Genomic DNA, 11,730 nt, shown 5'->3' with positions numbered 1-11,730 from the left:
AGACACATTTACTTCAAGCCTTTTTGTGCATCTTTACCAGAGGTGCTAATAACCCTGGAAGGGTAATGAACGAGATGCTGACTGCTGTGCTCCTCCAGCCAGTCAGTGCATGCAGAAAGTGCTGTGAGGACATATATCTAGAAATCTTTTGCAGCACTTAAAGGTTTTTGAGAGAAGTACAATCCATCTCTTCCTTCAGGTTATTAAAAGCACAATTCTACACTTCCACAGTTTGGTTGAGAAACACTGTCAGGGACATTGCCCACTCTAAAGAAAAAAAAAACCGGAGCCCACAGGGGAGAGGAACTGATGGCAGCAACACTCAGCACACGTCTGTAGCCCATGGTGCTCTGCTTAGTTCTGCTGACCTACTTCGGATTCCCACAAGCAAGTTCTGGAGCTCCAGGTCTAATAATGTGGCAGTTTTTAGGAAACCGAGTAGTGAGATTGGTTGCGAAACGTTTGCTTAATAATTTAGAAATTTAGTGGATTACACTCTTATTTGATCTTCATTTTGGATCGTAGCATAAGCGCTGTCATATTTTCACAACATTTGAATCCATTCAAAGCCTTCATATTGCAGACCGTTTCCAAAGCTTGTGAAATGCTCAGCTAGTCACATTACATCAAATATCGATGCGTTGTCGTGGGATTTTATAAGCTGGACCAACACGAAATGGAATATAATTGTAAATTATACCTTTTCCGTAACATTTTATAGTAATATGAATTTGAAAACGGAGACATTCGTACGTATTTAGCGACCCTTGCTCTGACACCCCCACATCGAACGAAGTGCAGCTGAAACATCAATGTTTGGATGAAAGCATTTTCATGTACTGTTGGGTCACACGACTACTTTTACAAGACACTGTTATAAATCTTAATATTATTGATACTTAGACAAATACTGTTACTGCTTAAAAGTCAGATGGCATAAATAATCTACCAAAGGCATCAGCCTGTGCTATAAACTCTTGTCTATCAGACATGAGAGCCTGCAGGACTGCAGACTGAAAGCCCTGTGTGGCTCACAACAAACAGACTGGAAGAGTCCTATTTGTCTGCTCCTGAAATTCCATCTCCTTTATATAGTTTTTAATTTCGAAGAATTAGTACAGAGCTTTATAAAGAGAAAGTGGGTCAAACTCCATGTGTGAGGAAATTTCAGAGGAATAGCAAGGGAGAGAAGGGGGGATGGGGGGGCAGAGAGGGGCGGCGCATTTTAAGAAGTCACTTTTGATGACTTCTGCAATACATTTCTATCACAGACACAACCGAGAGATGGATTAAAAATCTTTATTCAAACTAGCATAATCAGGCGTTACATTAAAACCCAATAAGCGACATCAAAACCGGTCAATTAACAAGACATGAAAGTAAAGAAAGCCCATTCTCACTCATACTGTCTCTGATTGGCGAAGCGGGATGAAACCGGAGAGCGTTTGGTACAACTCTTGAAGCTTTCTGTACAGTATGAACGGCAAAGTAGCTGCTAGGAAAAGCAAAACAGAAAACAAAGAAAGAGACAATTAACTCACTTACAGCCTACTACACTGAGCACAAGCATCCCCTGTGCCATTCAATCACAGTGAATACAGAAGATATCAAAAAGGTATGTTGTATAAAAACACAAAGTATAAAGCAGTTTAATTTACAATTAATGCGTCTATTGGTTCGTAACAGAACCCCTGTTCTGAGTCTAAAGGTGCCTATCCAACAAGCAGCTCAAGATACTGTAACCTGGGAAAAACGAATCGATTACACATAAAAGAAAAAAAAAAACAAACAAAAAAACTGCTGGGTTATTTTTCCTCTTTTATGGGTTTATTCTGCTGGAACAGAAGTCGGGTCATATCGACGTCAGGTTAAAAATCGGGTTTCAGTAGACGTCAGGAAGAGACTCGTCATGTTTTCACGGTCGAATAATGAATCAGAATTCACCGAATCTCCTCCACAGAAATTAACTGGACAATTTAAGACTATAAAAATAGAATGTATAACAATGGCAATGTGTTGTATTAATGAGCAGTTCACAATAAAAAAAATGTTTTGCTCACTGGCTAGTGCTAACTGTGTTCAACCTTCACATTTTAATCAAGGAACTGGCCATAAAGTTTTTATGTTTGCTTTTTTTTTTTTTTGCAATGTGTTCAAATAACAATAATTGTTTTGTTTAAATTCATTTTGCCATGTTTTGGAGTTGTGACCAAAATACTGGGTTGATGCTGTGTTACCTCACTGAATCTATAGTTATTGTTTGGTGAATGATACTTCTAGCTGTGTTGAAATTTGATGCTTTGACCAAAATAATTTGCCATATTCATAGAATCTGCTTTAAATTTTCATGAGATTCTGTTTTAACTTTGAAATACGTTTATAGATTTTATTTATTTATTTTTTTTCTAGTTTGTTGTGTTTATGCCATCAGGAAAAATCATTGGTAGTATTAACAAAAACACTGGGTAAAAACCCATAACTCAAACCTATTGAGTTATGGTGTTAATGTGTTAAATCAAGCCCATAATTTACGGAGCACCAGTTTTAAAAAACAAAACAAAAAACAAACAAAAAAACCCAGCAGTTTTTAGTGTGCACGAAATGCTATTGTTACATTTGTCAACAGTCATCTTGTACAAGGCAGAAGGCACGCGAGGAGCTCATCATATGTGCAACCCGATAACTGCATTAACACTGTTGGAATCAATCAGTTCTGCCACTGATTGCACATCTAACATGCACTTGACCCTCATTATGCGACATGTTCAGGCTGACAAGCAGCCAGCTAGATGCTTTCAAAGGTGAGCAGCACGAAAAAGAAGAAAATAAGAGGCCAGGGGGGTGGGGGGGGTAACATTTCACTGACTCAGAGCGTGAAGCCGGATACATCCAGAAATATTCCCCCTTTGCTGCATTTCCGCAGGAGTGCTGCATGGGATCACATTTAGATTCCGTGCATATCCCAAATTCAAACCGCTGTCATCCGCTTAATACATTTTATGCACTGTCAGCAGAGTCACTACAGGAATACTGTCGCTGTAATTAACACAATGTTCTCTTTCCTCCCCTAATCCAGCCTCCCTAAACTCAACGCCGATTACATTTGATCATTCAGCAGCCTAATTAGCACTCTTAATAAGCTTCCTGTTACAGAGAAATTGAAGTCCTGGACTTGAAGGCGGTGCGGCAGCACTGCCTTTGAGGTCATAAAATGTTTTCTTACTCCGTTTTTTTATGCATGTACACAACTAAAACGACGGCACTACACTATAAATATGCAACAAAATGTCCTTTAAGAAGCTCACAAAAGCAGCAATAAAAGTTACTACATAAAATATATATAAAAAACATTAATATTTATCAAAGAACATCTTGCCGCTACCTCCGATCATACACTGGTCAAGATTATTACTTCTTCTTCTTCTTTTTTTATAGTTTTACTCTGGCTATTAAACATATTTATGATTATTTATATTTTACTTTAGATTATGACCTCATATATCATCTTTCTTTTTTTTTTCTTCTACCAGTTGTGTATTTCCTAAAATCATTTCTTTAACAGTTTTTTTTTTTTTGGGGGGGGGGGGGACTTTTTTTTTTGTTGAGGAAATTGCTTCTAAAAGAAACATTTGATTTTCAGTCGAATCGCTTTACTGTTTGCGAATGACGCATTTATGAAGCTCTTCCCTCTGGCAAAACGTTGTAATTGTCACCGTCAAGCTTCCTCTCACCTCAACGGGAAGAGATGAACTGATTGTTCATAAATGTACAACATTTTTTGATTTTGCTTAGAACGTTGAGAGTTTGCATTGCATTGTAATGTGCAGTTACTGTTAAACGTTTACATGCAATCATCACAAACTTGACTAACGTACATTTTTGGTTTATAGTGATGCATTTGAACAGTTTTATTTTAAGTTGGATAAATAAAAGGAATAAAATAAAATTAGTACATTAATTAGGAGCAGAAATTTTATTTTGGACTTCTGCTAATCCGCGCAGCAGGGGCGGAGCCGATGGTGGTCGTTCCCACGGGGAGGGAACTCACCAGCAGAGCACGCCTCTGAAAAAAGCAGTTCCCCTCCAAAACAGTCGGCGGCAGCAGTAGATGGTTGGACAGCATGTTTTTATAAAAATAAGGTATATTTATTTGTTTCAAGAAAATATTTTCTGCTTTTCAGGAATTATTTGGAAAATACGCATGATGTGCTCCAAAATGGCTCCCGCACAGATCTGCTGTTGGCCAGCTCTCAGTGATACGGTCTCAGTCTGGCCATGCCTATGAAAGGCTCTGCCATTGAAAAAAAGAAAATAAAATTATAACAAAAAATTATAAATAACTCAACACTAATATTCTGGCACAAACCAAGTTTTTTTTTTAGTTTTGTCTACAAATTTTCAATCGGTTTCATTTCGGGGTTTCAAAAGGTCAATCGGGAAGCTTAAAAAAAGTCTTACCAATGTAGTTACCTTGTGTTTTTGGGGTTGATTTACCCACCTGAACTCTAACCTGCTTCCAAATTTTAACCCCATTAAACAAACTGAAACTCTAAGATTAAAAAGACGTTAACTGCAATCGTCAAGAACCAAAGAACCACCAAAACTGTTCTGACAGCTCCATTATACTCCGAAATTAGCACCTTCAGGCTCGACTGAAATTTTTTACAATCTTTGGAAGGAGACTAATTTATTATAATATTAAGAAAAATGAGAATGTTGGGAGTAAGTGTAAGCTTTTCAAGGCCAACAACACAGGGACATGTTGTTGGGCTGTGTATGAGCATATTTGAGTCAAATTATAAGAAACCATCCACAACAAAGTCAAGCTTTTTGTCAAATCATCTCTCAGTGATGATCTCCCCTGACCAGATAAAAATAAATCAATAAAAACAAACTGTTCAAATAAATCAATAAAACTCCATAATTAACATCAGGTATGGTGATGAGTGGATGTAAACTACTCTCCAGAAACGCATGTCTTGCACCGATTGTACATCTATTGTTGGGGAGCGTTTTATCTTGTCCACCCTCACAACGACTCATATTTGAACTACAATCAAATAATAAGAAGGGAAAGCTTTTGGGTTTTTTTGTTTTTCATTGACGTTTACCTGTTTTCTTTCATTCTTTTTTGACATTTTCTTCTATAGACATTCAAAACTTGTTAACCACGACATTGTATATATATATAAAAAAAAAGAAGACCTAAAACTGAATCACTGATTATTACTAGGTAAAAGTTTGAGTCTTATCAAACAGAAAGATTCTCCTTACAAAATAGGACAAAAAACCCCCCAAAACACCTAGTTTCAGGCCTGAATGTTATAACCAGCTACAATAATGGATTCATCAGATGGAAGAAGCTTATTCACCCTGATACGTGTGTATATTTATGATTAGGCGTGTTGTTTCAAACTCCAGCATTAAAAAAACAACAACAACAACTTTATGGCAACTTAGGTATATTTTAGACAACTGATGGCTTCTAAACCTACAACCCATGGTAAAACCTGGACAAAAAAGGCAAATGCATCCACTGGGAGTCTTTAGTGATGTTCTGGAGTCAATGCACTCCAGCTCGTTTGTGGTTTGTCCAAATGCTAGTTAAGAGAAAGTATTCCTACCTAAGAGCACAAAAAAAACCCAAAAAACAAAACACACTGGTAGAAGGATGTGGTGAATACTGATTGATTGTTGGTGTGTGGGATTAAAGGAAACAGGGGAAATCAGGAGCTGGAGCAGAGGGACTGACGATAGAAAACTGTTTATCTTCTTTGCAAGCCCCTGGAAGGTTTCAGCCAGAGACTCCCAGGAAGAGACGATTACATCACCGCAGCTCTCTTCTGGGCTGCTGCTGCTGAAAAAAGAAATGAAAAAAACAAACAAAAACATGGTATTAGAAACCAAACAAGCCTCGATATAAAGTTTTAGAAAGTCCTCACTCATGCAACAGTGGATTGCGACTGGTTACTGCCACCATCAATATCATTTCGTTGGACTTACGGGTCATTCAGAATTACGGGGGAGGGGGGGATATCAATGATTTTTGCTTCTTTATTTTAACGACTTATTGGTTATTTTATTTTGCGGTTTAGTTTATCAAAAGAAAATGTCTCAAGGTCACTAATAGAAATAAAGAAGAAAATATACGGCTTTTGTTCAATTAGCACACAGATGATACTGTTTAAGCATGCACAAGCAGCCATCACTATGTCTAATTCTGGAGTCAAGACTGCAAGCTAGGATTGGGTGATATGCCATATACTTCAACTCTGAAAATAGCAACAGCATTGTTTGAAATACTATGTTTAAGTCTGCAAAGGTATGGTTACGTTAAGGCATGAAAGGCTATTATTTCCAATCTGCTTTTCTCTCTTGAATTTTAATGATTAAAAACAGTACACAGACGCCCACAAGCAAGGGGGGAATCTCTACCTGTTGAGATTCCCCCCTTATAAATGCCTATTTTATTACTTCAAATACAAAATATACCTTAATATGCCTTAACAGACAGTTTAAACCATCTTAAGGCTCTGCATTGTTGACCCAAAGTGCAAAAATTAATTCTCCTTTTTACAGTTGCATGTAATTTTGTTCTCAGCCTTGTTGACCCCTTCTTGTCACAACCCCCTTGACAAATATTGCATGCAAAGCTACTGTGTACTTTTTCAGAATTTCATGGGAGTACTTCTTTTGCAAAAAGAACAACAAAGACCCAGTTCTTTCAGGCAGAGCAGGATGGGTAGGTTTGAGCGGCAACTGAATTATTTTTGACGATACAGTCCAATTAATGATCCGGGAAAATAATGAGATCATAAATATTACTAATTCAAACATGTAATTAAATGAACTTGCTGTGTGCAGATTATAAAAAGCTAACTTCTTGATGTAACTTGGCGTCCTGACGAAAAATGGAAATATTTCTTAAGAGAAAAATGTGTATATAGAAAAGCACATAATCATAAACCTTTGGGTCATTATAATTTTTTTTTTAGTTGAATTACATCCCATATGAAAAAAAAGGTACTGCAATATATTCTTGTAGCACCTTTAATTTTATGAAATAACAATATCAGAATTGTTTAAAACGCACTCAATTTCATGGTGTCCTATGATAACATCACAAGCCTTTCATGCTAAAATGTTTTGAGAAATATAAAGTCATTAAGGTGTTAATAACACTCAACCCTATTACAAACAACTTCAGATTGAAATTGTCTCAAATTTGCAATTCTGACACATTACAAACATGTTTTGACAAAGGCGTTGTTTAAACGAACAGATGACCTTGTTACCTGACAATTGGCTGAGACAATTCAGTCCTTAATCTCTTTTTCAGTCAGCGCCATCACAGAGACATGTGCACGACATGAATCTGACCGGCAGCCAATTTTAGTCTAATCTCAGTTCTCAATATAAGCTGGTTTCTCGCTTGATAGACAAGTCAATTCCCCTCTGAGTGCTCACGTTAGAATTAGATTGGAACAGATTGTTGTGTTTGTAAGGGGACATTTTGACTGAAGCGTAAGCAGAAATATTGGATTCTGTTCTACTTAATCGGGAAAATATGTTGACGGAAAAAAGGATAACACAGAAGATTTGCACTGGAAACTGTGGCAGTTCATTTCTCTTTCTTGCTTTTGTTTTAGTCTAACCAAGAATGAATATGAAGTAGAAACGGACAGTGAATGTCTACAAAATAATAGTGGCTCTACAGATTGTAGTTAGCAACCAGCATACCTCCAGTTGTAGAATGGACTTCCTTTCATTTTGAGTACTTAAGAACAGAAAGAAGAAACAAGTTCAGTGGGATGTGTGACACGCAAATGCACAATACAGATACATCATGCACAACTGCAACCTCGCCCTCCATCTGCACCTGTGCTTGCATATTTATATTGTTGATTCTTTCGGAGCACCGCTTGGCTTAGCTTGCTTTGTAGCACCAGCTGTAGGAAAAATAAACAACATCTGGATGGTTCTCGGCACATATACACCGACGACGGTCTGCTGTGCACCAGAGTGCTGCTTGAAATTTATAACGGATCTCATTTAGTGCAGCTCTATCTCTTGTCCTCAGAGAACCCCCTCCAACTCTGGGCTTCTTTGTAGTGCTCTCCCTCATACGCCTACTACTCTCGCTGCGATTGTGTGTTATGTATCTGCAATACATGACCTACATACCACATAAGACATCAAACACTTGCAGATTTGGGAGGTGGATGGAAGGAGGGGGGAGATCTTGGCCTAATTATGGCTAAAAATGCAGATAGTTTGAATCAAAATCAGCAGGACTCTGTTAGAAACTGTGTTTCGAACAGAGAACTGTTCGATATTTCTCAATATGGTACATGCATTAAAGTGTAAGGGTGGAGCCGGCTTTGACATTGCGCATCACTTGCTGTACTGTACATCAAAACCTTTGTAGTGTAATTTTAAAAATAACGGGATCTCAGAGGAATTATGGAAATCTTCTTCAATAAGTGAGATGTCAGATGTACGGAGTTGATTAAACACAATACCTCTGAAGGAAATACAATAAAAGCATATGTTATAGAGAGGTCAAATTTCAGGGATCCTGCATATTTTTGTTTGATGGATGGATGGATGGATGGATGGATGGATGGATGGATGGAATCCCGTACCATACATATGTTACCCTGAAAAACCCTCGATGTTGATTTTAAGCACTCAAAAAATGTTTTTCTAATTTGCAAATGTTGCTAAGGTTGCAGCAGTATAAACATTTCCCACCACAATCACCAGCTCAGACATTTTACAGTTTCATTTGATACCATAGCTATTAATATTCTCAAGTAATTTTCAACCTTAGCATAAAACAGTTAAAACAGTATTTCAAAAGCTGAAATATTCAATACTACTACTTAAACAAAAAAAAAAAAAAAAATTGTGTGTGGCACAACTTGAATAGCGAAACAAAATGATCATAACTCAGTGAGCTGTTTGTACAGGGAAAGGTATATACCGCTGTGACCCTGTGTTTGAAAAGTAGGGTACTAACAAACCTCCATTACAAAGGAGGAGGAGAGACAAAATACATGCAAGAACATTTTTTATATAACAGTATACCCTGTGATATCAAAGGCTATCTACCAATTCAACATACCTCCAGTGTGGATGCTCTGGAGTCTGTGGTTTCACTTGGGCCTATGCTCCTGGGTATGCTGGATACAAAATATCCTGCTCCTTTGGGAATGATTGGTTGTCTCACCACCACCTTGCCCTTCCTGGTTTCTGCGAGGAACAAGCTATACCAGTAGGCATCACTGGAGATCAGGGTGGAATCTGCGATGGTGGAGCTTCTCTGGCTAATCAGGCTATTTCTGTTGGCTGGGGGCATCTTGATGGCCTTTGGCTTTGGCTTTTGACATTTGAGAACGATGATAACCAAGATGGTTATCAACAACAGAAAGGACACAGCTCCTAAACCAATTACAAGGTACAGGTTTAGGTTGGTGAAGACTTCGTTCTCTAATGGTAGCTCTGTTGTCTCTAAGAAGGTCATGGCGTGCTCCACCGTTGATATCTTGATGGTAACAGTGGCAGACAAAGCAGGTTGTCCATTGTCTTTTGCAACAACTACCAGCCTCTGCTGCCTTGGGTCTCTGTAGCTGAACATCCTTGTCGTTCGGATCTCTCCGTTGTACTGATCCAGGCTGAAGAGAGTTGAGTCACTGATCTGCAGTAGCTGGTAGGTGACTCTGGCATTCTGCTCAGAGTCCGCATCAACGGCAACCACTTTGGCCACCAAATGACCTTTCTCTGTGGACCTTGGTATGACCTCCTCAACAACTGAGCCGTGCGCTCGCCATGGTGATACAATGAGGGGAGTGTTGTCATTTTGGTCCAGGATGACAATGTGAACCGTCACATTGCTGCTCAGAGGGGGGACACCAGAGTCCCTGGCCTCAATGTGGAACAGGAACTCCTTCTCTCTCTCATAGTCAAAGGTCTTAAGGCCATAGAGGTCCCCGTTCTCAGGATTGATGGAGAAAAGCATGGATACAGACATGTTAACTATCTCTTTTTCCATTATGAAATAAACCAAGTACTGGTTTTCATTCAAATCTGGGTCATGTGCACTTAGGGATGTCAATAACGCTCCAGGTGGATTGTTCTCCATAACATGGATTGTGTAGAAGGACTGAGAGAACATGGGTGCGTTGTCGTTGACATCCAGGATCTCCAAGGTGATGGTTTCATTCTCAGACAGGGCTGGGAAGCCTCTGTCTGTCACTATTAGTTTGATGTCGTATTTGCCTTTGACTTCTCGGTCCAGCGGTTTCGACACCAGCAATTCGAAGTAACCTTCTGAGGACTTGTTCAGACGAAAGGGTAAGGCTTCCTTCTGGTTCAGGTGGAGGTCTACGGCGCCATTGTCTCCAGAATCTCTATCACTGACGCTCACCACAGCAATCAGTGTCCCCACCGAGACATCTTCGGCCACCGACCTCTTCAGGGACTTGATGGTCACCTCTGGGTAGTTATCATTTAGGTCTGTGATGTAAACCATCACTTTGCAGTGTCCTGACAGCGGGTTTGCCCCTCTGTCCTGAGCCTGAATGTACATCTCAAAACTCTGACTCTCTTCATAATCGATCACCCCCTTCACTTTGATCTCGCCTGACTGTGGATCTAGGGAGAAGAGCTCCTGCGTCTTCTCCGAAGTGTACAGGGTATACGAGTATATCAATTTCGCGTTTGTGCCTTCGTCTAAATCAGTCGCGTTTAATGTCATCACCACCGTCCCCGCTGGAGAGTTCTCCGAAACGTTGACAGCAAAAACGGGCTGACTGAACGTGGGGGCGTTATCATTGATGTCCAGCACGTTAATAATTATGCTGGCCGTACCAGAGCGGGGAGGCACACCTCCATCCACCGCAGTTAAAATCAAATTGTGAATCGCATGCTCCTCTCTGTCCAGTTTGCCGTCGAGCACTAGATCTACGTATTTGGAGCCGTCGCTGCCCGTCTGGATGTCAATGCTGAAGTATTTGCTTTCGCTCAGGTAGTAGGTCTTGACCGAATTCGCCCCCACATCCGCATCCACGGCGTTGGTCAGGGAGAATCTCTCACCGGGAGGGGTTGCCTCAGAAACGTCCAAGTGCATTGTCTTCCGACGAAAAACGGGCGCGTTGTCGTTGATGTCCAAGATCTCCAGCTCGATGTTGAAAATGCGAACGGGGTTGGAGAGTATGACATCCATTTTCAGGAAGCATGAGGTTGTTTTAGTCATGCATATGCTCTCCCGGTCCATCTTCTCGCGGATGACCAGCTCCCCCGTGTCTTTGTTAATGTCGAGGTAATTTTTGCTGTGAATGACATCGAGCTTCGCATTGCGCTCCAGCAAGCTGCGTACGTCCAGACCCAGGTCTGAGGCCAGGTTGGCAACAAAGGAACCCTCTTCCATCTCCTCCGGTATGGAGTAGCGGGTGATGGAGAGCGCAGATCCCCACAGCGCGACAAAAACCGTGAGAGCGGCCACGAACGAACGAGTCCGTGTAGTTGCACGATTAAGCGCCATTGTTAGCGTTAACACAAGAGATAAATGTCACAAATCTGTTCTTACGACCGTGTTGTCTTCGTGCAAAGGATCACCGGTGACATTTCTAGCCTCCGCGAGTTGTAGCAGCCGCTGCAGCAGGCCATCTGAGGTGTGGAGCCGCTGGAGGAGCGGTGTGCGCGCTGACAGCCAACGCAGGGGCGTAA

At 40.2% G+C, this 11,730-nt stretch overlaps 1 protein-coding gene across 4 annotated transcripts; it reads right to left on the bottom strand.

Moving 5' to 3' along the window:
- Window positions 1-1,285: 1,285 nt before the first annotated feature.
- Window positions 1,286-11,730, bottom strand: LOC103475874 (protocadherin-10-like). 4 transcript variants are annotated; one of them, XM_008427813.3, is made up of 3 exons: window positions 9,128-11,730; window positions 7,741-7,777; window positions 1,286-5,857 (listed from the first exon to the last, which is right to left on the bottom strand). In XM_008427813.3, exons 1-2 carry the CDS (start codon window positions 11,543-11,545, stop codon window positions 7,766-7,768), a joined length of 2,430 nt encoding a protein of 809 aa, XP_008426035.2. In that variant the 5' UTR covers window positions 11,546-11,730; the 3' UTR covers window positions 1,286-5,857; window positions 7,741-7,765. The 4 variants fall into 4 exon arrangements, with proteins under 4 accessions (XP_008426035.2, XP_008426036.2, XP_008426033.2 ...); XM_008427814.3 differs by having other exon boundaries at window positions 1,286-5,854; XM_008427811.3 differs by lacking the exon at window positions 7,741-7,777.

Source organism: Poecilia reticulata, chromosome 14 (genome assembly GCF_904066995.2).
Source record: "Poecilia reticulata chromosome 14, P_reticulata-male-v2, whole genome shotgun sequence".
NCBI lineage: Eukaryota > Metazoa > Chordata > Actinopteri > Cyprinodontiformes > Poeciliidae > Poecilia > Poecilia reticulata.
The sequence above is the reverse complement of the archived record's forward strand: the minus strand, read 5'-3'. Positions and strand labels throughout refer to the sequence as shown.